The sequence below is a fragment of the Petromyzon marinus genome, chromosome 16 (assembly GCF_048934315.1).
Source record: "Petromyzon marinus isolate PM22_M1 ecotype Great Lakes invasive population chromosome 16, UKy_Petmar_22M1.pri1.0, whole genome shotgun sequence".
NCBI lineage: Eukaryota > Metazoa > Chordata > Hyperoartia > Petromyzontiformes > Petromyzontidae > Petromyzon > Petromyzon marinus.
In genome coordinates, this window is record NC_133682.1 from 15,258,268 (window position 1) to 15,286,229 (window position 27,962).

Genomic DNA, 27,962 nt, shown 5'->3' on the forward strand with positions numbered 1-27,962 from the left:
AGTAGCTACTTATAGTAGCTACTACAACTACAAGTAGCTTATAGTAGCTACACAAGTAGTAGCTACTACTTGTGTAGCTACTACAAGTGTAGTAGCTACAAGTGTATTTGTATTATTTTATTATTTCCCTTCTACGTGACTTTACTGAAAGAACCAAGAATATGAATCCCTGCAGTCACGAAAGCTTTAAATCGAAATGTGTTTAAGGTTAGCGATTTGTCGCATTATCCGGCTGTATAGCAAATAAAAAAGCAATTACTTTACTGTGCAACTTAAAAATGTCCGTGTTTAAATTATTGTCGTGTTGATTTATTTATTTAGGGCCCAGTTCTAACAACAGCGGCTTCAGCCCCAGCGTGGGAGGGGCGCGCCGGGACGGAGGGAAAACCTCGCGTCTGGCAACGGCCCCGCCCCCTCCACACCTCGCAGCCTCGTTGCTATGGAGACGCCGAGGACGCGGACAAGGCGACTGGGTGAGGCGACTGGGTGAGGTGACTCGGGTGAGGTGACTCGGGTGAGGTGACTTGGTGAGGTGACTGGGTGAGGTGACTTGGTGAGGCGACTGGGTGAGGTGACTGGGTGAGGTGACTTGGTGAGGTGACTGGGTCAGGTGACTTGGTGAGGTGACTTGGTGAGGTGACTCGGGTGAGGTGACTCGGGTGAGGTGACTGGGTGAGGTGACTGGGTGAGGTGACTTGGTGAGGTGACTGGGTGAGGTGACTCGGGTGAGGCGACTCGGGTGAGGTGACTGGGTCAGGTGACTTGGTGAGGTGACTGGGTCAGGTGACTTGGTGAGGTGACTTGGTGAGGTGACTGGGTCAGGTGACTTGGTGAGGTGACTGGGTGAGGTGACTGGGTGAGGTGACTTGGTGAGGTGACTGGGTGAGGTGACTGGGTGAGGTGACTGGGTGAGGTGACTTGGTGAGGTGACTGGGTGAGGTGACTTGGTGAGGTGACTGGGTCAGGTGACTGGGTCAGGTGACTTGGTGAGGCGACTGGGTGAGGTGACTGGGTCAGGTGACTGGGTCAGGTGACTTGGTGAGGTGACTGGGTGAGGTGACTGGGTGAGGTGACTTGGTCAGGTGACTCGGGTGAGGTGACTGGGTGAGGTGACTTGGTGAGGTGACTGGGTGAGGTGACTTGGTGAGGTGACTTGGTGAGGTGACTGGGTCAGGTGACTCGGGTGAGGCGACTCGGGTGAGGTGACTTGGTGAGGTGACTGGGTGAGGTGACTCGGGTGAGGCGACTGGGTCAGGTGACTCGGGTGAGGTGACTTGGTGAGGTGACTGGGTCAGGTGACTCGGTGAGGTGACTGGGTGAGGTGACTGGGTGAGGTGACTGGGTGAGGTGACTTGGTGAGGTGACTTGGTGAGGTGACTGGGTGAGGTGACTTGGTGAGGTGACTGGGTGAGGCGACTTGGTGAGGCGACTTGGTGAGGCGACTTGGTGAGGCGACTGGGTGAGGCGACTGGGTGAGGTGACTTGGTGAGGCGACTGGGTGAGGTGACTTGGTGAGGTGACTTGGTGAGGTGACTGGGTGAGGTGACTGGGTGAGGTGACTGGGTGAGGTGACTTGGTGAGGCGACTCGGGTGAGGTGACTGGGTGAGGTGACTGGGTCAGGTGACTCGGGTGAGGTGACTTGGTGAGGTGACTGGGTGAGGTGACTGGGTGAGGCGACTCGGGTGAGGCGACTGGGTGAGGTGACTGGGTGAGGTGACTTGGTGAGGTGACTGGGTGAGGTGACTGGGTCAGGTGACTGGGTGAGGCGACTGGGTGAGGTGACTGAGTGAGGTGACTTGGTGAGGTGACTTGGTGAGGTGACTGGGTGAGGTGACTTGGTGAGGTGACTGGGTCAGGTGACTGGGTGAGACGACTGGGTGAGGTGACTTGGTGAGGTGACTGGGTGAGGTGACTGGGTGAGGTGACTCGGGTGAGGTGATTCGGGTGAGGTGATTCGGGTGAGGTGACTTGGTGAGGTGACTTGGTCAGGTGACTCGGCCCGGGAGGACTACCACCAGTCAACCAGGTTGTGTGTGTCCACCTCCTGTGTGTGTACACCCTGTGTCTGTACACCCCCTGTGTGTGTCCACCCCGTGTGTGTCCACCCCCTGTGTGTGTCCACCTCCTGTGTGTGTCCACCCCCTGTGTGTGTCCACCTCCTGTGTGTGTACACCCTGTGTCTGTACACCCCCTGTGTGTGTCCACCCCGTGTGTGTCCACCCCCTGTGTGTGTCCACCTCCTGTGTGTCCACCCCCTGTGTGTGTCCACCTCCTGTGTGTGTCCACCCCCTGTGTGTACACCCCCTGTGTGTGTCCACCTCCTGTGTGTCCACCCCCTGTGTGTGTCCACCTCCTGTGTGTGTCCACCTCCTGTGTGTGTCCACCTCCTGTGTGTGTACACCCCCTGTGTGTATCCACCCCCTGTGTGTGTCCACCTCCTGTGTGTGTCCACTTCCTTTGTGTGTCCACCTCCTGTGTGTGTACACCTCCTGTGTGTGTACACCTCCTGTGTGTGTACACCCTCTGTGTGCGTCTACCCCCTGTGTGTCTACACTCTGTGTGTGTACACCCCCTGTGTGTGTACACCTCCTGTGTGTGTACACCCTCTGTGTGTGTACACCCCCTGTGTCTGTACACCCTCTGTGTGTCCATCCCCTGTGTGCGTCCACCCGCAGTGTGCGTGTGAAGTGTAAACCAGCTGTGTCCACCACCCGAGTGTACACACCGTCCAAGTTTGTCAACGCCGTATGTGTGTGTCCATCACCTGTGCGTGTGTGTGCCTGTGTGCACCGCACACGATTTGTGCATCTGCAAGTCATCTCAGTCTCATCAACCCATGGTACCACCAGGGTCTGTTCCATGACCTCCTGGCAGCCGGCCTTCGACACTTCACGTGGCCTCAATGTGCACCTGGCCTGGCACAGGCACCGCGGGTAACGTCACCGTCACTTAGTGGTGTACGGCCGGTATCCTGCACGTGTGTGTCCACCACCAACCACAATCACGAACACTGTGTACGTGTTTTACCCACCCTTGTATTGTCAACCACACCACGTGTTTGTTTGAATGATCCGCTCACATATGTGTAAGTCACGGATCTCATAAAAGCTAAGCATGTGAGGGTCTGGTGCGTGTTTGGTTACTAACAGGGCTTCCCGGGTGTTGTAGATGCGGGGCAGTGAGGGTGGCCAGGAGATGGTGGTGCTGAATGTGGACAGTGTCCCGCATGCCTCCCGTACATTAACCACGCTTGTTCCCCGAGATTGAGATTCGTTTCCAGCCACTGGTTCATGTCGTGTACCAGCCCAGACCGGATGTTCTCACTTGTCGGTACCAGCTGAGGTGACATGACTAGAGTGGTCTCAATTTCTTTATGTGAACAGCAGTAGTGAGTGAATGATGTGAGAACCATGTGAAATTAGTGAGTGATCAAGTCATTCACTCGTACTCGCCGTATAAATACATCGGTATGACTAAAGTTTTGCTACTTTAGGTGGTAGCAATTCCAGCTTTGTCCCTTATACTAATAGCAATACTTGTGCATTGAATTTACATGTTAATGGGTGCTGCGGTGGGGAGGTGTTAACGACCTCGCATGGTATGGAGGAAAGCGTGGGTTCAATCCCGACGCTGAATGCTGTATATTTGGAGTTTCCATGTTCTCCCCGTGGGCGCGTGGTTATTTCTCCGGGTTCTCCACTCTTTCCCTCCACGTTTAGAAACGTGCATTTAGAGTATTTGGCTGCTATATATATTTCCACGTGATTATAAGCCACTTTGTTGAGCTATCATCATTTGTGGCCAGGTCACTTTAAAATAACTATATAGCTCAGTGGGCCTTACCTGGTAAAAAATGAAAAAAAAGTTTACTTGAGTAATAAAAAGAAGTTTAATGTTTCATTGTACCCTTTTTGTTTCTCTGCAGGTTAGAAACAGAAGCGGAATCGTGGTAGTCACTGGGTGCCGCTTATTAGGCCGGCTTGACACAACGAGTGGAGATGGAGATTGTGTACGTGTACACCAAGAAGCGCAATGAGTTTGGACGCCAATGCAACTTCTCTGACCGCCCGGCCGAGCTGCACGTTGACATACTGCCCGATCCGAGCCTGGCCGCTGACTACATTCCTCGCAACCCGTGTGACATAGGAGTGCAGTGCGTACAGGAGATGTCCGAGCACGAGGCGAGTGCAGCCATTCGCATTTCACAAGTGCCGCTCTGCTGCGTTGCCCGGCTGTAGTCCCTTCCCAGCCGCTGTGCAGCCGCGGCAAAGCACCAGGTGTGCCACGCCATTTTCGGAATTCGAGGACAGGCAAGCGAGGACAGACGAACGCTAAGTGCCATTCAGTGGCCGATCCAGCCCCCGCCTTGCACCCTCCCCTCGCCATTGGTCACGTATGCACCTCCGATAGCACGATTGGCTATGTACGGTGCGAAAGAAGTTCAACTTACTTACGTACGTATGTATGCGCAGTGTGGCACACGACCGTCAACTCCCACCCCCCGGCCCTCTCAACCCCCTCTTAGCTACAATGCATTCCCACCCACCCACCCAGGCCCACATGGTGTGCCGTACAGATCGAGCAAGCTCGAAAGTGATGTAAAATTAAATAATTTGAGAAGCTCGGGCCTACTGTATGGGGCATAATGAAAAGTATTTAAATTTCGATTATAGATAGAATTGTGGTTTTCTTGCGATTGTCATTGTAAAATTGTTGGCACTTTCTATCTCATCTCACAGGTGAACACGGAACGCTTTGACACAGAAAGTAAGGGTGTAAACCACGTGGAAGGTGGCTGGCCAAAAGATGTCAATCCGCAGGAAGCAGAGCAGACCATTCGCTACCGGAAGAAAGTGGAGAAGGATGAAAATTACGTCAATATCATCACACACTTAGGCACTGTAAGCGTTGCATGCGAGCGAAAGATGCTGCACTCACTTGGGACGATGGTTGTGGAACGTTGCAATTTATTGTCCGACTTTTTAAAAAATTGTCACGAGTGTGTCAAATTATGGTGTATTTAACACAATAAACAAACCGAATGAGGTTAAGCATCAGATGATTTGTTTAAAAGTTTAGATTACCTACTTTGTTGTGTTACTTTGTATATTTTGGATTTCATTGTTTATTATCACATATGTGGACAATCGGAAATGGATCGTTATGTCCAGTATCAGGCCCACAAAAGAAAAGGGATATTGCTTATTTGTATTGTTAATTTACATCACCATGACATTTCGATTTAAAGCTTTCGTGACTGCAGGGATTCATATTCTTGGTTCTTTCGGTAAAGTCACGTAGAAGGGAAATTATAAAATAATAGAAATAAAACAATTAAATTATCACGACGTTTCTATTGCAACACAAGCAATCATCATTATCTGGGAACACCACGTCAAGAAAATTTTGAAAAAAGTGGCGGTTTTTTCAAAGTTTTCTTGCTGTGGTTTTCACACCTGATGATGATTGCTTGTGTTGCAATCGAAACGTCGTGATAATTTTATTGTTTTATTATTTTATTATTTCCCTTCTACGTGACTTTACCGAAAGAACCAAGAATATTGTTAAGTCAGTCTATGAATCACTTGACAATCTGTAACCTTCCTTAGAATTATGCAAATAATGAGTTAATAAAATCAAATAGCTGACATGCTTCCAGAACACAATTTACTTTACCAAGGGCTGCGTGCACACTTAGGGTAATTAGTGCAACCTTGTCTTTTTATGTTGTTCATCCGTAGATGATGGAGCACTGTGTGAAGCAGAATAATGCCATCAATATCTACCAGGAGTACTTTGAGGCTGAGTCTGTGGAGGTGGAGGAGGAGCAGCCTTCTGCTAAAACAATCAACGTTTTTCAGTGGGTATCCAGATTTTTCTGAACTCTTGTTGTCTTCACATTGACCTGCTTTTGGGCAGCACTTCTCATGCATAATTATATAATTGGTGGAAAATTCTCCAATTAGCGCGGTTGGCTGCGTACGATGCGAAATAAGTTCAACATACACCCTGTCTCTGTTGACATTGCCGAAGATTGTTGCCACAGATTTAAATGTTGTGCTTTCTTTTTTTCTGTAAGAGATCCAAATGAGCTGAAACGAACAGCCACGCACCTGTCATGGCACCCCGACGCGGGACGTAAGCTGGCAGTGGCTTACTCCTGTTTGGAATTCCAAGGGGCCACGTCGGGCACAAGCTCCGACTCCTACATTTGGGACATAGGCGAGTGGCAAGCTGCAGAAAACCGCTACCACCACCACAGCCACCACATAATACTTGGCTCTTTACAAGTTATTACAGTAGTCACCATATACAATACTTTTGTAACTTAATTGTAATTCTGCTATAATTGGTCTGAAACGAATCTGCCTGAGCCAACTCACATTGCAGGAAATACTTAACGTTGATTTATATTGGTTGTTTTTGGTTCTGATTTCTATTTGCTTCACTGCTGAAACTTTATTTCATATTTTTTTTAATTTTTCTATTTTGGTGACTCAGATCATTCTTGCAATCAAGACTCATCATCGTCCCTTGAGTTCTCACCTGGTTATACAACATAACTTTAAACCTAACTAGGATTGCACAATCCGTATAGCTGTCACCCAAACCGTTGGGAGAGAACCACCTGAGGACCCAATCAAAACCATCACCTTGCTATACATAGCAGGGGTCACCAAAAATATTTCCAATATCCTGAACAAACACAAGATCCAGGTCCGATTCAACACAGTACATACAATTCGTGATCTGATCACATCTGTGAAGGATGTGATCCCTGACATGCAATACCCCGATGTCTACAAACTAAGCTGTGTCTGCGGCAGTAGTTACATTGGGGAAACTAGGCGACATGTCTCGGACTGTGTTCGCGAACATAAGGCAGATCTGAAACACGGTAGGGCCAACACCTCTGCCATGGCTGATCGTTTTAACGCCGTGGGCACACATGAAATAGATTTCTCCAAGACGAAGGTACTATGCAAACCCACTGGCTATCAACAAAGATTTGTTCATGAAGCCATCCAGATATATAAACACAGACACAATTTCAACCGAGAGGATGGGTACAAACTGAGCAATCATTGGAAGGACGTTATTAACCAGGTAAAGTCATCACTGGCTGTGATGCTTCCATCCTACCTGCCTACAGTATGTTAGCAGTTATTTCCGACTGATTTACATTACCTTGTTAAATGTATTTACATTAACAGGATAAATGTCTCACTAACATAGCTGCTGCTCCCTTTTCCTCGATACGGTGGTGGTGCTCGTTGTTTAATAGGCTGAATGTCTCATTAACACAGCCGCTGCTGCGGGAGCCATCTCACATTGACATGCTAATCTCTAATCTCGAGCAATACAATGGCTTCTTCAGCACCGTAGCCGTGGGGTTACATTAACACATTGACATGATAATCTCTAATCTCTAGCAATACAATGGCTTCTTCAGCACCGGAGTCGTGGGGTTACATTAACACAATGACATGATAATCTCTAATCTCTAGCAATACAATGGCTTCTTCAGCACCGTAGCCATGGGGTTACATTAACACATTGACATGCTAATCTCTAATCTCTAGCAATACAATGGCTTCTTCAGCACCGTAGCCGTGGGGTTACATTAACACAATGACATGCTGATCTCTAATCTCGAGCAATACAATGGCTTCTTTCAGCATCGTCACCGTGGGGTTACATTAACACATTGCCATGCTAATCTCTAATCTCGAGCAATACAATGGCTTTTTCAGCACAGGAGCCGTGGGGTTACATTAACACATTGACATGCTAATCTCTAATCTCGAGCAATACAATGGCTTTTTCAGCACCGGAACCGTGGGGTTACTTTAACACATTGACATGCTAATCTCTAGCAACACAATAGCCGAGGTATACCTAGCTCTGCGATTTTACATTTACTTGCAAATTCCATCTCTAGCCCCACCCACTTACCCTTGGGTTGTACCCATCTCAAACCTATATAACCTTTGGCTGCAGTAACTCTCTCGCTATATTTCTCCTTGCCTCAGCAGTCCGCCCGCTGTATTTTTTCACCTGAAGACGATTGCTTGTGTTGCGATCGAAATGTCGTGATTTATTATTTACCGAAAGCTCAAAAGAGTATGAATTCCTGCAGTCACGAAAGCTTTAAGTCAAGATTTAACTAGGGAAATTGGGGCTGCCGGCTAATCATGTGGTGGCTGCCTTCCTGCGTGTCTGTAGTACCTCTTTGCATCTCTGAGTGTTCTCTCTCTACGAGAGTGAACTAATTCTGTGCGCGTCGCAAGTTTAAATTATTATTATTGAAACATGTTGTGCCAATCACGTCTCATTTTAGGTAACGATGCTTGTTTTCTCTGCGCTCAGAAACCCCCAATAAGCCGGAACTCACTCTGAAGCCGGCGTCTCCCCTCGTCTGCCTGGAGTACAACCCGAAGGACTCACACATCCTCGTGGCTGGCTCATACAACGGCCAGATTGGTTTGTACATAGCAACCGCACGTGTATGATTACGCGGGCCGTTCAACGTGTATTTGCCATCAGTTCATACAGCTGTCATCAGCACAGCTCGATGTGTCTTTGTGTTGTGTGTCTTTCTGCATGTGGATCTGCCTATGCTGTTTCGGTGTGTCTTTGTGTTGTGTGTCTCTTTCTACATGTGGGTCTGCCTATTCTGTTTCCGTGTGTCTTTGTGTTGTGTGTCTCTTTCTACATGTGGGTCTGCCTATGCTGTTTCGGTGTGTCTTTGTGTTGTGTGTCTTTCTACATGTGAGTCTGCCTATGCTGTTTCGGTGTCTTTGTGTTGTGTGTCTCTTTCTGCATGTGGGTCTGCCTATTCTGTTTCGGTGTGTCTTTGTGTTGTGTCTCTTTCTACATGTGGGTCTGCCTATTCTGTTTCCGTGTGTCTTTGTGTTGTGTCTCTTTCTGCTTGTGGGTCTGCCTATGCTGTTTCCGTGTGTCTTTGTGTTGTGTCTCTTTCTACATGTGGGTCTGCCTATTCTGTTTCCGTGTGTCTTTGTGTTGTGTGTCTCTTTCTGCTTGTGGGTCTGCCTATGCTGTTTCCGTGTCTGTGTTTTATCACACTTTACTTCTAATTCAGCAATCTTTGGAAGAACGTTAATCAACCAGGCTATGCGTTAACTGTGTGTTAACCGACCATCTGTGGTTAATTTCATTACACTTTAAATTTTTCAAAGTTTTCTTTCTCAAAATTGAGATTTTCTTGATCTAAACCATTGTCTCTCCTCCAGCCACTGTGGTCTGGAATTCCACACTGCTTCCTCTTTATCCCCTCGTTTGTCAGATGGTCCCACCTCCCCAGTCCTCTCTCTGCCCCGGCCCCTCCCCCCTCTCTCTATTTAAGGCCTCGGCACAGATTCGTTGTCCTTCTGTTCGTCTTGGTGTGTGTCCCGCTCTGTGTGTCTTTGTGTGTGTCTCTCTCTGCATGGGTCTGCCTATGCTGTTCCCGTGTCCGTGTTTTATCATTCATTCTTACCTGATGATGGTTGCTTGTGTTGCACCCGAAACGTCGTATTCTATTATTATTTGAATTAATTTTCTACGTGACTTAACCGAAAGAACCAAAGAGTAATTCCTGCAGTCACGAAAGCTTCGAATCTAGTTTAAATCTATTTGTGTTCCGGCATGCGTAAATTTTCTATTGTGATGGGATTTCCCATCACAGATTTGACGCACATACAATGCTAGCCGATTATACAGAGACAAAGATCCCCAGTATAGCCTTAACGGACTGTAGGGGCAAGTGATGTTAGCGAGCACCTATGAAGGACGGCACGGCATGCAAGGGGTGCGTAGCACCATGTCCGGCTGCCTTTGTCTCCCTAGTGGTGATGTTTATACATTGTACCAGGTACTCATTTGAGGCTGAATAGACCTAGGGGAGGCGCAGGACTGGCTCAGAAGATAATCGTCACCGGTGTTGGTCATGAGCAGCAATAGCATTTGGGTCTCCGAGTTCGTAGCGCAGTACGGTAACCACTTCGCTACCGTTCCCCAAACCCACTGATTCCACAGGGCACCGAATGACAGACACCATAACATCATAACTGCAGGTTATGTCGTCTAAGTGTCTGCTATTATTGGAGGCTGCCAATGTGTATAAAATGTTTACTATCAGCCAGACAATTGTGCGGAATGCCATAGATGCTATGAAAGTAGAGTCAGACGTGACTTTATATTCATATATTAAAGGCTGACGATGAGCACAATTGAAGTCGAAGCTCCTCATTGTGGAGGTAGAGGATTTGCCGGCACGCTTGACTGCTGCTGTGCTGCGATAATCACCGCATGTGCAGTCTCCTGCTGGCGTTATGCTGTCCTTGCCCATTGCACTGATTTCATATGAAAAGTGTTGGCAGCCAATCACAGACAGTCGCGAGTATTGTGTGGCTGGACACACGTGCATTCTGACCTGGAAGCCAATCGCATAAAGCCACTGATATCACATGGCAGTCAAAGTTTAACATCAGTCATCATCGAAGAGCCACTATTCCTCGGAAATATAAGCCTACATTAATATTACTTTCAACAGTCACAGAATGTCTCAATAAAAATAAAAACCACGTTCCTTGTCACGTCTGTAGCCTATTGGGACACACGCAAGGGCTGTCAGCCCGTGGAGACCACGGCCATTGAGCACAGCCACCGGGACCCCGTCTACAAGGTCATTTGGCAGCAGTCCAAGACCGGCACCGAGTTCTTCTCGTGCTCCACCGATGGGCAGGTATGTTGCACGGTTCGCTCCTCACCGGTGGTCAGTGAAGGCTAACGGTGGACAATACTGCACTTGGAAGTGTTCCTGGTTATTCCTCATACTGATGAATTGCATAGACCAGAAACTGGAACCACCTGAGATGCAAACACTTTGGTGGTACCAGCTTCTTTGTACAGCCAGTGGAAGTGAATCGTGATCACATGTGCTTGTAGACCTTGCAGGAAACACAATCCAGTGGTGGACGATTATGTCATAATCACAAATTCAACGTACCATCTAGAACAGTGGATCCTAAGCTGCGGTCCGCTGGCCACTGGTGGTAAATCCGCGGAACTGTTGCACATCTGGTTTTTGTGCCACACAACACCAGGTTTTTACTGCACGGTGAAGTTTTTGGAGGGTTCACAGTCGGGCCCGTGGATGCACAATGGTTGGGAACCACTGCTCTAGACCCATGGACTGAGGATAAATACTCAACCCCCAACCTCAGCATTCCCCTGGCTAGTGCAGTTATTTATTATTAAATATTATGATGCTTGTTTACCCAGGAAAGTCCCAACTCTTTTTCAGGAGGGTCCTTCCAAGTTTCCACAGGAGGGGGCGATGTTGCTGCTACATGTAACCCAAATTGAGTAATTTGCAGATAATTTCTCATCCTTGGGATGTTTTCGCCAATACCAGTAGCATTGCGCGCGTGTGTGTGTTTAGCTATGGGAGTAAACTAAGAACCCAGAGGAAACCCCATGCAGAACAGGGAGAGAACATACACGCTCCGGAAAAAAAGGTGCCCGAGTTGGGAATCAAACCCAGGATGAAGCACAAGTGTTACCACTTTGCCACCCTGCCCCTTAGCTAAGAGTCCCCTGTGTTAATAAGATATAGTCATATATTAGACGGGCACATGGCTGTAATCCAGCAGCACTGTGGAGGCGAAGGTTGGTGGATCGCACGCATGTTGTGAAACTACCTTCCCATGGGCGTCGAGGAGAAGCCGTATCCTGACTTGCCAGGAGAATACAATACAGCAAAAATATGGACTCTAACTGTTTGAGATATAGTGTTTCTCCCTCGCACACGTGGGTTTTCTCTGGCTGCTGCAGTTTCCTCCCACATGTAAAGACTAATTAATTGGCCGAAAACACCTTCATATATAGAGGACTGCAGAGCTTATGCTATGGTTAGTGGCGGCTAAATGCGTGGCTGATTTCCCACTTATCTGCAGTTCGTCGGACCTCTTGAGTCGAATACTGTGTGCGTTACAAGTGAAAATTATTATATGATTATAATTAATAAGTAGTCGACTTGAGTTGCACAGGCTTGGCGCGCGGGCGGGTGGGCGGTTGTCCAGGGTGGAGGGTGAGATGTCTTGGGCGTCCGTGTGGCAGGTGCTGTGGTGGGACGTCCGCAGGATGACGGAGCCCATGGAACGCCTCGCGCTCGACCCTGCCAAGAAAGGGGATTTAGACAATGCAATGGGAGCCACCTGTCTCGAGTTTGAGCCCACCATGGTACATCAGGCCAACTGAATATAATATCCGTTACTATTATAATTGTAAGTGTTTTTTTCTAAATCTGAAATCATGTCTACACACTCACAGGTGCGTATTTAATGAAGGGGTTTTATTATTGTTGCCTTGAGACTAGTTAATGGATCCCCTTTTTGTGAAGGTAACAACCCTCCCCATATATTTGGCTTCCAGAGACTTAGGGCAGCAGCGAACACTAACGACTGCACTGATGAGTCCTCAAAAAACACAATAGCCATGCGTTCAGTTCTTTTGAGCTGGTGGTCTAGACAAGGCTGAGAGGTGTATACATGCAATGCACATCTTTTATGTATTTTAACATCTATGGGTTGAATAGTTTGATACTGCAGTACTAATTGGACATAAATCTCAGAACTTTGAGCAGGGCGACCGGTGCTTATGTGCAACAATGCTGTGTCGGGTTCATTCGGGCGTAATCAGGCCACGTTAACCGATCACTGGTCGCATGATTCTTTGTGATGTTCATTTGCACGATTTCAAGTTCCGAGTTTGTTTTATTTAACCGGGCCCAGTGAGAATTCAATAGGCAAGCAGAGTTTCATTTGCTAGGGTGACCTGGTGCAACGTCATCGCAGCGTCCATTTGTGTCGTTTCGTGTCTCGGTTTTTTATGAGGCAGTAAATAGTTTACAGGGTAAATATTTAGGGCGTCAAACACACTTTTGGTTTATGAGTGAAACCAGTGACTTGCGTAGTGTTGTCGACAGCGTGCAGTGTATAGTATAGGGGCAAATGTATATCATATAGTGTAACATCATTATCAGCCATGGTTGATCCATAGCTGGATGAAAGGATGTCCATGCTGTCACCATACCTCATGGTTCTGTGGTGCCTCAATCCATCTCGCTCCTGCCAATGAGTTGATTTCATCGGTCCATCTCCTTGCTGGTTGTCATCTCGATTCCGCTCTCTCCATTTGCTGCTATTCCTTCATCAGTCGCATCCACCGGCCATTATCCCATCTAGCGATGTGTCCCACAGAGACCCACTTACAGTCAATACGATCGATGTCTTAAAACTGCATTTGTTCTCTGATCCACATGCTCATATCTCTGACTTCCAATGTAATTCCGAGTATGCACCTCTCCATGCTTCTCTGAGCACTTTTCAGATTCTTCTGATCTACATGTCATCGTAGGTAATATGCACTGATTGAAAACTTTCATCTTTGGCAAACCGGTATGTTACTTTTCACGATCAAATTAAGTTTTCTAAAACTAGACCCAGTCTAAGAAAACTTTCCAAATGGAAAGTAGAACACAGCACAACACCGTAATGGTTGTCGAGTGCAAAAGTTGGTGACCACCTGCAGACAGGAGGACAGCAGTATGATCGGTGAGTTTGATGTTGTAGTGAGGATTGAGAGGAGTGAGCGTACATCGGTGTTCTCGGCCAGCACAGCCATGAAAGCAATGGACGCGTTTGTTCAAAGGTAAGCGCAGCATGAGATGGACGTGGAGAAGCCCACATGAGGAATATTAGACAGGAGAAGTTGCCACAGTCGGCTCTCCCTGAAAATTCCCTTTGAAAAGGAAATAACCGGAAAATATAACGTGTTAAAATTTAAAAAGGCCCTCGTCTTATAGAACAGTAAATATCTTGACTTAAAGCTTTCGTGACTGCAGGAATTCATATTCTTTGGGTCTTTCGGTAAAGTCACGTAGTATCTACGTGAATAACAGTAAATATCTTACAATTTCACAGTGACATGCACGGTTGAAGTAATTGTCATTTTCCTACAATTTTTGGATGTTGCCAGCCGACGGCATCTTGATGCAGTTTGCAGCGATCACCGGCGTCTGAGGAGGGAATCCTCCCGTATTAACCTGACACGCCGTGTTTCGCGCAGCCCACCAAGTTCATGGTGGGGACAGAGCAAGGGATGGTGGTGTCCTGCAACCGCAAAGCCAAGACCCCGGCGGAGAAAATCGTGGGCACCTACAGCGGCCATCACGGTCCTGTCTACGCTCTGCAGCGCCATCCGTTTTTTCCCAAAAACTTCCTGACCATCGGAGACTGGACCGCTCGCATCTGGTCAGAAGAAATCCGTGACTCGTCCATCATGTGGACAAAGTGAGCGCAAAGAACCCGTCACGTATTTACTGTTATACTCATTCCCTGCCATCTGGCGCTGTGGCTGGAGCACTTGGGTCACGATCGATCTCAAAGTTCAGATTAGGGCTGCCACCTTTTATACAGATGGCACCTAGACATATCTGCCAGTCAGCCTAGGTCTATCAAAACTATGCAGGTTATTGTAAAAATAAAATTCAACAAAATACCGGTAACCAGATCTCACTACAAATCAATTCCTGCCACCCGAACGCAGATCCCAATTTCCTGAACAGGTGGCAACTCGAGTTAAAATTCGGGTAAAGGTCATTTCAGCGAGCCCCTGCGATGCTGTGCGTTAATAGCCAAGCGGTGGCTCTCTGCAGGTACCACATGTCCTACCTGACCGACGGCTGCTGGAGTCCAGTGCGCCCGGCCGTCTTCTTTACCACCAAGATGGATGGCTCGCTCGACGTGTGGGACCTGCTGTTCAAGCAGAACAATGCGACTCTCACTCTGCAGGTAGTATAAATAATAACCGTTTTTATAACAGCGGCACTCATGCAAACTGCAAACACGTTAGATGCATATTCAATGGTTCTTTCGGTAAAGTCACGTTGATAAAAAAAAGAACAATAAAATAATACAAATAAAGTGAATAAAAATATCACGACGTTTCGATTGCAACACAAGCGGTCGTCATCAGGAACAGGGAGGTTTGCCGCTGAGGGCAAGCTGTTTATAAAGGTTTAGAGATGGGCGGGGCAGCTAATGTTAATGTGGGAGAAAGCTCCACCGGCAGGTCAACACCAATCAGAGAGCTGTTTATAAAGGTTTAGAGATGGGCGGGGCAGCTAATGTTAATGTAGGAGAAAGCTCTGACACCGGCAGTAGGTCTACACCAATCAGAGAGCTGTTTATAAAGGTTTAGAGATGGGTGGGGCAGCTAATGTTAATGTAGGAGAGGTCTCTGACACCGGCAGTAGGTCTACACCAATCAAAGCATTGCACCTCGCTCCACACGCCCACACTGCTGACGGTGGAGGTTGACAAGAGAATACAAATCAAGTCATGACCCAAAGTGGTTGATGACATATTTCCAATGATTGCTGAGTCTATAACCTTCCTCTCGGTTGAAATTGGCTCTGTGTCTGTATATATGGATGGCTTCATGAAGAAATCTTTGTTGATAGCCAGTAGGCTTGCAAAGTACCATCGTCTTAGAGAAATACATTTCGTGTGAGCCAGCCGCATTAAAATAATGATAAGCCACGGCAGAAGTATTGGTCCTACCATGTTTCAAATCTGCCTTCTGCATGTCCTTAGTTTCCCTAATGTAACTGCTGCCGTTAGATGCATATCGATTAATGTTTCCAGCCGATTAATGAGTGTTCATATGAATGGGAGGAAATCAGACAATTCAGAGAAAACCCACAGTGTGCAAGGGGCAACACTCTATCCCTTATAGGTTGAATGATGATATTAGTCCGCACTTTGCTGTGCCGCTTCGCTTGGTGAGCCAGAGTACAGCTCCTTCTCAACGGCCACCGGTAAGAAAGGGGTTTCACAACATCTGTGTGTGATCCACCAATCCCCACTGCTGCTGCTGCTGCCTCCGGAACGCTGCCCCTGCTCCTTCAGCAGCTGGCACCACCTGCACGCAGCGCCTCGTGGTGCTTCACTCGCAGTGCGATGTGATACGCCCGCCCACGGTCACTGTGTCACATCACCGTCTTTCTGTGTTCACGGACATGCTCCATTGACTGGGTTAACATTGGATAACGTACCCGCGTGCCTAAAGAAGAACGTATTTAACCAGTCCATGTTAATGGCTTGACACGTATCAAAAACTTGGACATTGTCAAATACAATGGAGGACAGAAATGGAAAGTGTGCAAAGAAGCATGGAAAGGTACATCCTTGGAATGACATTGCTTGCGTTATGTGTCTAGGTGAGCGATGAGCCCCTGCACAGCCTGCGGATTCAGGACAATGGGCGGTTTTTGGCGTGTGGGTCCCAGAACGGCACAGCGACGCTGCTGGAGCTCTCCTCCGGTCTCTCATCACTGCAGCGCAATGAGAAGGCTCTCATCACTGCAGTAAGTGATGCCACATCCTCCGTTACAGTTTGGGGATTCCCTTGACCTCCTTTCATTTGGAGCCGTCTCAACAGAAAAGTCACTTTAGTATTTGCGTGCGATTTACCTGAACTAATGGCATGTTACAAGGTCCGTCGAGATAAATAGATTGTCACGGCCAATGCTGCTCAAGCTACAAGGCCTCCTAGCGTCAGATTCTGCAAAAGTTGCACAGCTGGCACCTCAGACATCTGCTCTTACAGTCTCCCACCGTCTGGGTTTAGGCGGGGTCCTACAATGGATCGGCCCCTACTGAATACGGATTTGTAGGGTACCGCTGAAAAAAAACCAGCCATTATGCTGCCGACAAAGTGTCATTTTTGAAAGGGGACGTTTGAAGTAGAGCGTGGTGTTTAACGCCGCCTTTTCCGCCTGCCTTCCAACGCTGAGATGTTCGAGCGGGAGACAAAGCGAGAGAAGATCCTGGAGGCGCGACACCGGGAGATGCGTTTGAAGGAGAGGGGCCGCTCGGAGCAGGGACGTGACGACGAAGGGCGCGAGAGCCAGGCCGAGGAGTCTCGCCACGACCTGGTGGCGCGGGCCGAGCGTGACTTCTACCAGGCGATCGAGGAGGAGCGCAGCCGTCACGCGGCTAAGGAGAGCCGTCGGCACGGCGACGACGAGCAGGTACCGGCAAAGCCTCCGGCCTCCCAACGAGCCATGCTGCCGTGTTTGGCATGAAGCTCTCTTTTAATGACGGCAGGGTTCCACGGTGGTAACCCTCGTGCCTGGCAGCAAGAAGCGCTCAGATTCGGTTACTGCTTCCAGTAACTTTCTGCGTTGAGTTGTTGTGTTCTGAAACCGGACAACGCACAGGAAACTCATGCAGAACATGGGGAGAATGGTAAATCTCCACAGAACGACATCCGTGTTGGGAATTGAACCCAGGAACGTCTTACTGTGAGGGACGAGTGTTACCACAGCGCCACCACTCTGCCGCCCATGTTTCTGTATTAACGTTAGAATTCAGGTTATTATTTGGCAGGAGCCATTAACTTTTTGGCTAAAGAGTCTGTTGAATAACCCATGTGGAAATGCATATCAGCCTTCAAAAGTAGCTGCTTTGACCATGTGGATATGCAAATGTTGATAATTGTTAACCAGAAAAATATTAAATGTTAATGCTCTTGCTGGTATGTTGTGAACACAGTTATAGCAGCAATAACGTTTCAGCTTTTACACTAATTGTGACTAAACATTGTGGCTTTTGTCAGTTTGATAACCTGGTCAGGTGGCCTAGCACTAGAAGCAGGCAGCTCGCAATGGGAACGTGTAACTGGTCCAGCTCAGCCCATCATCACTTTTAGGGTCAATAAAATTAGTACAATACCACTCTTTGGAAAAGTCAACAGTGGTGGTAGTATGGGTAGATGCACCCCCACCAAAGGAATGCAGAATTTCCACTACTGGGTCAGGGCTGAAATGAGCACCGCCAGTAATGCCATTCACTGCAGTGCGATTCATGGAAAAATTACAGATTGTAAGTTGCCAGGGGCTTTTATTGATTTATTGTTTACGTAAACTATTGGAATGAGAACATCCAAATGTTGTTTTGTGCAGGAAAAGGGAGCTCTGGAGGAGGAGGAGTACGAAGGAAAAAAGGTAATACTCGTCTTTTTTATTTTATAATATTGATGGTGCCTGCAGTAGTTCGTGGCAAAAGCTTAAGAGAAATAGCACAGTAGGGTTACGAGTGGCTGCGAAAGCTTTCGTGTGATGCCAGCTGCTGGGCTGGCACCAGGACGGGCAGGTTCCAGGCAGAGTTTACTTTCGCAGCCCTGCTGAGCAATCTAACGCCTGGCCTAATGATAGTCCCCACAAGAGAAAGAGCAACCGATATTCGCCGGGTTGTGGTGGTGGCTATGCATGCCTGTAAACCATCACTTTGGAAGTGAGCTTTGGTGGATCGCATGAGCCTAAAAGATGGAATATCATTTAATTTCCATGAATTTGTAATAATTAAAAAAAATTCTCTCATACACGGTTTTATACACACATCATGAACATAGAATGGAATTTCATTAGAATTTTTCATTATGCACCTAGTGTTGTGTAATATGTATTATACTGGCGTTTTGGATAATAATTGGAACTAAATGAATCGGAGATGGGCCCATTAGCGTTTTTATTTGTCGAATGCGTGTCTTGTGGACGCGTATGATTTTGCCGCTGGACGCAGTGCGAGTGAAGCCGCCGCCGTCGTCTCTCTGCAGGATTAGCCAGGAACTGGATGCACCGAGGGTGGAGCCAGGATCGGTAGCGCGAGACGCGTGCTCTGCACCGGTCTCATCGGCGGGGATAGCCTCGTGCACTCCATCCTGGAGTTTATGGCGGTTGTTCGAGTTTCAACTTGGTAATATGCAAGACATACTATGGGAATGAAGCCTGTACTATGTATTCTAAGGCAAGTGTGTCTATGTTCGAGTTGTACTATGCAAGCCAAGTGTGTCTATGTTCAGGCTGCTTTCATTAAACTCGGCTTCTTTTGCACTACGGGCTTTATCCATTTATGTCGATTCACCTTGTGGCTCTTTTGGCCGTGATTTTTTAAAATTAAAATGATTGCCTGCTTAAAATAGGCATTGCTCATCTCCTGTTACAACCCTAAGCCAGTGGTGAAAATTCCATGTTCCCATGGCAGGGGTGACTCCCTCCATTGTACAACCACTGTTGACTTCACCACAAAGGGGTTATTCATTTTGAGTGACCCTAAAGGGATGATGGGCCGAGTTATCCCCCAGCCAGACTTAAATTGGAAGCAGCTCAACCTACCACTGATCCACTGCTGGGTCACCTGGCCGGATATTTCCCTTGGGGTTCATTATATTCCAGTTCACTCTTTTTTTACCTGTATTATCTGCTGTCCATTTGATGATTCCTGTCTGATGTATTATAGCAGTTCTGCAAATATGCACAGAATAAAAATTGTACGTGCCTTACGGAATGAATTTTATTTGTTTGGATTATTTTACGACTGTGTTGTTATTAATATTTGGGTTTTTTGGGTTAGATCGCATAAATATATAAATGTGTTGTTAAAACCCGCCACCACCCAACACAGCCAACTAGTAAGGGTTGTCACGTAAACAGAACATACCAATTCGTTACTAGTACAGCACACCGGTGTGTTGGAGAGCCAAGCTACAACATTTACAATCTGGCGATAGCCAGATTTGTGAAGTATAACTGTTTCGTTCCTTATATAGAGGTGTAGATATGGTGACCACACTGCGGCTCTTGCGCAAAGTTGAGCCCTTTGATCTTAAATTTTGATTTAAAGCTTTCGTGACTGCAGTAATTCATATTCTTAGTTTTTTTCGGTAAAGTCACGTTGAAGAGAAACAACAAAATAATAAAATATATATAAAACAATAAAAAATTCTCACGACGTTTCGACCATAACTCAAACGGTCATCTTCAGGTGTGTTGGTTTGCATAAATTTATTTTTAAACGGCGCATTTATTTATTTATAAAAAAACGTTAGCGTCACGCGCAGCGATTTGGCAGTGTTCTTCCTGTCCATTGTGTATTAAAATAGCGTACCAATGGTAATCCCTATTGAAGTATGGAGCCCTTTATAGGCATGCATTTAAATCAATGTGTAATGAGTCCAACTGAGTCGCAGACATTGTTTTGGGAGCAACACTATTTATTTCACCAACTCATCATAACATAACACAACCTACGCGCTATGGCAGAACTAGACACGGTTCGCTATCCCGGCCCGGACCACGAGCTGGGTCCCGGACCGCGTGGCTAGAGGCTTCTTTTACCCGACGTGGATCTTCATCACCAGCAACACGAAGAACCCCGAGCCCCTCATGGGGCACCCGTTATATCGGCCTGGGCTGGGGCTGGCTCCGCCCCTCGCCCCGCCCACCTTCTAGATCTCTCCAGCTCTTTCCCGAAGGCTGCCGAGAGCTCTTTTATACCACGTGACCGCCCAGCGGCTCCCGTCCACCGGTGGCCCCCCTCCAATATCATCCGGTCACGTGTCAGCAGGTCAACCAGCGTATCATGCCCCAACGTAACCCTGGCTGGCTGACACTCCCTCTCGCTCCCTCACCGGGAGCCCGCACCGCACACTGTACGTGGTGCTTCTGTGCTCACCAGCGCTCACTCAAGCCCCGCTAGGGCTCGTACTAACGCCCAGTAACCGGGCTGCACATAATGCCAATTTATTATCCGCCGTGGCTTCGTAAGCCCGGCACCACACAGTGACATTCACAGTCACGACAAATTTATTATTTGATTATTCTCTTCCACGCAGCACTAAGGCGGGATCTATCCGAATGGTTAGAATTATTTTTATTTCTTAAAATTTCGATAGATTCTCGAATTAGACTTGGCCAGTAGTAGCTAGTTTTGCACAGAACTTCAACATCAAAACCAATTGAGTGTTCTTGTTGGCACGCGTGTTCTGCTACTGCTGACAGTTGTATTTGGGAGTATTTAATATTTCTCTGATGTTCTTTTAGTCTCGTGCTGACCATTTGTCTTTAATAGGTTTTTTTAAAAACATAACATTTGCCACACGTGCAGTTAATCCCACACCTTCTCTTGATAGCTTCGGTAATATATCTTTTGTACCAGATATTAATTACTGTATTTTATGTACCGTGACAAATCTGACTGATGTTTTTTTTCAAAACATCTGGCTAGTTTATCAGTTACCCCCGCAATGTACGGTATTTTGATCGTTTTAATTACTTGGGTAGTTTCAATGCTCGTGTAATTTTATTTGGTTTTGGCATTCAATGCCCTGTTGATTTGTGCATCATTGCAACCGTTCATTTGCAGCGCTATAACATGTTGAATTTCACTTCTCAGACTGTCACCATCTGACACTTTCTTAGCTCGATGAATAAAGCGTCTTAATAAGAGCAGATTTCTGTGCGGTCTCGCCCAAAAAACCTCTATTATGGATATTGGTCGTGAAAGCCAACGTGTTAAATTGTGTTCTTATTGCAGAAGTTCATAGCCTAAACTCATGAACTGGCTTCGGTCTTCTGCACTTTGTTCCACTGCTGCTGAAGAGCGGCTCTGGCCGTGGAGCGTGGGCCGGTGCTCCACTTGGAATGAACAACACAATGGAGGTGTGCAGCGTTGCACGCACAAAAACCCCGAGGCCTAATCCAGACCACTCGCTCAAAAAGTTTAGCAAACATGGCCCACCAGCTTTTCATAAATGGTGGTTTGGATGAGGAAAAGGACACATCTGGCTATACATATTCTTGGTTCTTTCGGTAAAGTCACGTAGAAGGGAAACAATAAAATAATAAAAATATAAATGTATTGTTTTATATTCATCCCAACAATATTTTTATTATTTTATTGTTTCCCTTCTACGTGACTTTACCGAAAGAACCAAGAATATGAATCCCTGCAGTCACCAAAGCTTCAAATATATAAAAAAATCTGGCTATGTTAATAAAACTCTCTTTCACAGCCTTGCACTAGTTCTTCTGTTCTGATGGGATTTATCGACAAGAGATTATAATCGCTCCACTTGAGCTATGAGGACACTCCGACTCTTGTCACCATTTGGATATTTAACAAGGGGGTGGGGGGAGGGGGCTGTTTTTTTGCAGGTTTGGAGTGCCCCCCCCGCCGGCTTCAGGGGCATGCCAAGACAGTTAACGCATTATGAACATGGCAGTCAACACGGTGGTCCATTCAACATGCATTCGTGCTCTTGCAAGAACACATTGTGACAATGCCATTTATCCAGGAGAGCTTTAGTCGTCCCATACTTGTCATGTTAGGACCATTTAACGTTAAGGATTATTTACCTCGAAAAGCCTCAGCAGGATGGGGGTGATGTTGCTGTGTACTCTCATTGAGTAATTTGTAGGAAATTCTTTCAGCATGTGGAGGCCGTAAAAAAAAACACATACAACATAACTGGTATTGGCTAAATACCAGTGAGCCATGGGAGACAACTGCAGAACCCTGAGGAAGCCCATGCAGAACAGAGGGAGAATATACAAACTCAACGCAGAAAAGCACCCGAGTTGGGAATCGAACTCAGGACTTCTTGGTGTGGGCGCTACCGCTGCACCGCTCCGCTGCCTTCAATGAGCAACAATGAATAAGGCTCAGGTATTTGCAGATCAATTTTATTGCAGATAAAAATTACTCCGAGTTAACAAGGATTATATTGCGAATCTCTCAGCAGTATCCAGACACCCCCATAAAACTAAACTGAATATAAAATGTTCGTCTTATCTACGTAGTATCATCCCAACAAATGTTTACTTAACATCTGGAACGTTCGTCACGCCAGTTTTTCTCAAACAGAATCTCACTCAACAGTGGCAAGTACAATGCAACGCTGCATTTCCAGCAGCATTGAATGTGATGGCAGCGACATTAATAGTTTCTTATGTTGAAAGTTGCGTGATTTTATATTTGGGGTAACAATTTTATTACACACACATTTCAGGGTTAACGTTGGGATACGAAACAATTAGTCTCACGAAACTATGAAATCAACGATCCATCAATCAACTCTTCAGGAAAATCGACTCGATTTGTGCAAAACGTGAAAGTAGCAAATACCCCTTGATTCGAAAAACGACGCTGCCAACAGCTGAAGAAGCCTATAGTCACACTGAACGTGAACACGGGTGACTGCGGGGTTTGTGGGTAGGATGAGCCAATGAACTTGAATCAAAATTAGCACGGCACATGGCAGCGAGAGCTCCACGCAGCGTGTCGAGCCAAGCGGCGCTACAGCGGACGCATCAACTTGACTCACATAAGTAGACGACGGGTTTGGTTCATGGTTGGGATTCCAGAATCCTAATCCCAACAAAACTCATGTTTACGGGCCACCCAATGTTTTAACTTGCCTTTCTAATATCAACCCTCACGAGTTATTTCTGTTTAATTCTATGCAGTATACAGTGAGGGAAAACAGTATTTGATCCCCTGCTGATTTTGTACGTTTGCCCACTGACAAAGAAATTATCAGTCTATAATTTTAATGGTAGGTATATTTGAACAGTGAGAGAGAATAACAACAAAAAAATCCAGAAAAACGCATGTCAAAAATGTTATAAATTGATTTGCATTTTAATGAGGGAAATAAGTATTTGACCCCGTCTCAATCAGATAGATTTCTGGCTCCCAAGTGTCTTTTATACAGGTAACGTGCTGAGATTAGGAGCACATTCTTAAAGGGAGTGATCCTAATCTCAGCTTGTTACCTGTATAAAAGACACCTGTCCACAGAAGCAATCAATCAATCAGATTCCAAACTCTCCACCATGGCCAAGACCAAACAGCTCTCCAAGGATGTCAGGGACAAGAATGTCGACCTACACAAGGCTGGAATGGGCTACAAGACCATTGCCAAGCAGCTTGGTGAGAAGGTGACAACAGTTTTGCCACCAAGTACTTAATCCAATAGAAAATCTGTGGAGGGAGCTGAAGGTTCGATTTGCCAAACGTCAGCCTTGAAACCTTAATGACTTGGAGAAGATCTGCAAAGAGGAGTGAGACAAAATCCCTCCTGAGATGTGTGCAAACCTGGTGGCCAACTACAAGAAACGTCTGACCTCTGTGATTGCCAACAAGGGTTTTGCCACCAAGTACTAAGTCATGTTTTGCAGAGGGGTCAAATACTTATTTCCCTCATTAAAATGCAAATCAATTTATAACATTTTTGACATGCGTTTTTCTGGAATTTGTTGTTGTTATTCTGTCTCTCACTGTTCAAATAAACCTACCATTAAAATTATAGACTGATCATTTCTTTGTCAGTGGGCAAACGTACAAAATCGGCAGGGGATCAAATACTTTTTTCCCTGACTAGAGTTGCGTGCCGAAACGAGGATCCGTATCTAACATAGGGTCCTTGCCTAAAATCTGGCTGTTCCCCAGCATTAATTCATCCAAGCCTGATGAGACACTGAATGTTGAAGCCAGTAAAGACTTTTGCTCGTGCTGAACCAATGCCGCTATGTGCTCCCAGAAGCCTTTGTGGCTGATGGACATGTAAACATTTTTTTTTTATGTGGAAGGACATAAGTGAAGGCGTCTGGTCTGCGTATTTACTCATTTCACCGTGCGACTGAACATAGTTTTGTTCTGTTTAAGTGTCTTGTATATTATCTGGCTGAGTGGGTCAGTGGTTAGAGTATTTGGCAAGGAAAGGGATGAACGCAAGTTAAAATCTTGTTTGGGGGTTAACTTAGCCCATCACTCCTTTATTAAGAATAAAACAGTACCCCCCCCCCCCCCCCACCTAGTGTGATGTCAACAGTGAAGACTCGCGCCCACCACGGAAACGTGGATTTACCAGCGTTGCCCCAACTTGGCCAGGGACAACGCGGCGTGCATTCCCATTGGGAGGGTTCAGGGCGTCTCCAAGTCTCTCAGGATCACGCCGTAGAACGTCAAGAGACATTTGCGCGAGACACTTTAGTGGTCGTCACTACATTATGACGAATGAACGAACGAACGAGCATTCGCATCTCTCTCGTGTAACGACGCGTCTCAGAGTGCAAATCTCCCCGTGGGCAGCTGTCCCTGTGCGGCACGGCGTGACTCGGCGCGTAGCATTCGTTTCCCAGGAGGCGGCGGTGATTGCCGAGCACGTGTCAATTTTCATTTCCTACGTTTGAAATTAGACTGACATTGCGTGTTGATTTGATCAAAATCATTTTGTTGTCTTTCCTCCACATCTCCAATTAGCACAGTTGGCTACGTACGGCGCGAAAGAACTGCAACGTACAGTACATGAGCAGCAGGCGACAAGCTACCGTGAGCAGAGGTACAGCAGACTATGGTTTCCACATAGTGCAAGAAGCTCTGTCATCGAGAATAGCAGTGTGAGACTTGTCAAAGTTCAGTTCAATGTCTGCACACTCTCCAGTAGTGGCATGATTCTTTGCATGTTGATGACAGGGAGCGCAAAAACACGATACACAAGTGGCATTAAAAGCTACACAACGTTGCAGCTGAGCAAGTCTAACATCTGAAAACATATTCAAAGTGCAGGTTTTCAACAAAAATGGGACATTTCACAAAACATGCTTTACTCAGAATATAATCTTTAACTTTACCGCTGCATCGTCTAGCAACTCTACATTTAATGTAAACCCAAAGGGCCACATATCACCATCCAAAATCCGCTCTCTTGTCAGGAATCAGATACCGTGTGCAGTAAGTGTGCTTCTCTAAATGGCAGACCACAAGAAAACCCTCAGAGGGACCGACAAACTTCGCTCTGCAGATGCAACACTGCCCGGAATGCATTCCCCATCCAGCCCGTCCACGATGCATCATCCCTGGACGATGGTGGCAAGGCCAAGCTCAGCCACAAGTCGTGAGCAGTGGACATGTGAACGGGCCCCAGGGAATGTTCACATTCGTACAATTAGCGGGTAAACTTGATGCACCCGTCTAGCAGCAGCCCTGGGGGGTCTGTCGATAGTGGGGTCGTCCCTTCATTTCCTCCGTACCCCCTCCAGCTCGCTCTCCCTACCGAGCCTTCCCCGTGCTCGCGCTCTCAAAGTCGTTTCCACCCTTTAAGAGCGATCGCACTCGAGCTTTGCTGTTTAATGAGCAGCGCGCCACATTGATCACGTGACGGCGAGCTCCCGGCTCGGCCAGCGATCACGACAAGGGCTTACGGTCTTACGCAGGTTACTTGACAATTCAGAACTCATTCGATAAACCCTACAGCATTTTAATGGCGATGACTCCAATGGTGACGGTGCGGATAACCAGTATGTGGTTATCGTTGGGGTTGCTGTCCATGGCGAGGATGTTGTTGGGAGTAATTGGGCGCGGGGCTGCTCACTTAAGGTGCTGGTTTTGAAACATTTCTTAACACAACAAACCAAAGCAAACGAGTGAAACACAGGCGACTAAACGATTATCCAGCAATGACAAAGATAACAAATAAAAACTAAATAAAACTGATGAAACGTACCGTTCACATGCAGCAACAACTACGACTACACCACCACCAAGTAAGGCCAATGTGCGCGCGCTGCCTCCAACCATTGGTCCCCTTGGTCCTCAGGCAATCCTTGGGGCAGCGTCGACCCACGACCGAATATCTGGGGTCCAATGACCGACCGTGGGAAGCCTACGCAATGCTCCACTTCCCTCCTGTTTGCCAAAAACCCTCCTCCTGTCCCAAACAAAATCGATGCCCTATGACTCGTGGGGGTGATGTGTGTACCAGCCAATCGAATCTGTGACAGCATCGACGTTTAAAGCACAGTTTGAGAACACAGTTTGCGTGTAATCAACTCACTAAATATTTAGCAAATTATCGTAAATTTTACACCTTATATTAAAGAGCATTAAAACTTGACTACAGCTACGTTAACATAACAAAAACGTTGATGTGCATCTACATATTAACTTCCAAAAAAATCGGATAAAATGCTCTCGGGGAAAACGACAGCGAAGCCTCTACGACGCATCATGTCCAAGAGCTGTAGCTGCGAACAGAGTGCTGGCGCGGAAGGCACACTGCTGTGGTCGGGGAGCGGGGAAGCCGTGCCAGTTCAACGGGGTTAGGGGTCAACGGCGCTCGAAGACGTCATCCAACCGAGGGAACAATCAGTGCCCCTATTGCATTTCTTTAAAAGTTATCGAATGTGTTTTGTTTTCAACACAAGAATCAGTATAAAAATGACTGCTCGCATAAAAGAGCATTTCCTAATTAGGTTCGAAGTAACACGCTTAAGCCAATTGTATTGGCACGATTGGCCGTCTGTGTTGAATCTCTTGATATGTGCAATACCCCACAAAGACGGTTAATTATAACCAATCGAAATGGGTTCAGTGTTAATCCACGGACCAGAACAAAAAATTTGTACCACCCAAGGTAACATGCCAACGCTTTTATATTGCCAATACGAGTGAATTATTTGATAACCCACTCATTACGAATTGTTATCACTTCAGTCATTGGGCACACAAATTGGAACCCACGGAAGCTCTGCTGCTTCAGGTGGTACCGACAAGTAATATATCTGGTCTGGGCTCGTTGGACCGAGTGGCAACAGCAAGGCGACTCGAAGCAGACATGCCGTGTCGGAACGGCACGGCGCTCCCGCAGCCGCTGCTGTCCGTTCCCACGGGCGCCTTCACCACACGCGGCACTTCTTCCCCGTGTTCATGGCGGAGCCCTGGGGGCAGGTGAAGGCCTTGGCGAACTCGGGCGAGTTGGAGAGGGCTCCCAGCACACGGAAGCGAGACGGGCTGGTGGGGGCTGTCGCCAGCGTCTCCCGCAGGTGCTCCGGCGTCTCCGCGGAGCACAGGGACTGGGATGGGGACACAAGCAGGGTGGGCCAGATGGACATGAGGACAGAGAAACCAACGCTACCCACTGGGGAAGCCACCCGTCTTGGAATTCGCATCGGTATTCAGGTGGCAGGAACAGAGATTTACCAAGATCTGCTATTGGACTTGTTTTGAGCATTTACAGGAATTCCCTGCGATTAGTTCGCTTATATACA

General features: G+C 47.0%; 2 protein-coding genes across 13 annotated transcripts in view; one reads left to right on the top strand and one right to left on the bottom strand.

Moving 5' to 3' along the window:
• Positions 1-328: 328 nt before the first annotated feature.
• DNAI2 (dynein axonemal intermediate chain 2) lies at positions 329-19,419 on the top strand. Of its 11 annotated transcripts, none has more exons than XM_032955064.2 (14): positions 329-473; positions 3,927-4,182; positions 4,741-4,902; positions 5,743-5,861; positions 6,081-6,223; positions 8,372-8,485; positions 10,609-10,748; positions 12,125-12,247; positions 14,135-14,358; positions 14,724-14,859; positions 16,290-16,436; positions 16,866-17,102; positions 18,036-18,077; positions 18,655-19,419. In XM_032955064.2, exons 2-14 carry the CDS (start codon positions 4,000-4,002, stop codon positions 18,661-18,663), a joined length of 1,779 nt encoding a protein of 592 aa, XP_032810955.1. In that variant the 5' UTR covers positions 329-473; positions 3,927-3,999; the 3' UTR covers positions 18,664-19,419. The 11 variants fall into 11 exon arrangements, with proteins under 11 accessions (XP_032810955.1, XP_032810957.1, XP_032810961.1 ...); XM_032955066.2 differs by having other exon boundaries at positions 346-486; XM_032955070.2 differs by having other exon boundaries at positions 349-473; positions 18,689-19,419.
• Positions 19,420-22,579: 3,160 nt separating this feature from the next.
• The window catches only part of LOC116942795 (endothelin-converting enzyme 1), a 67,126-nt gene continuing 61,743 nt past the window's right edge, over positions 22,580-27,962 (bottom strand). For both annotated transcript variants that reach the window (XM_076067554.1, XM_032955063.2), the window contains one exon: positions 22,580-27,767. In XM_076067554.1, coding sequence (XP_075923669.1) covers positions 27,591-27,767 — 177 coding nt within the window. In that variant the 3' untranslated portion in view covers positions 22,580-27,590. The remainder of the gene's footprint in view (positions 27,768-27,962) is intronic.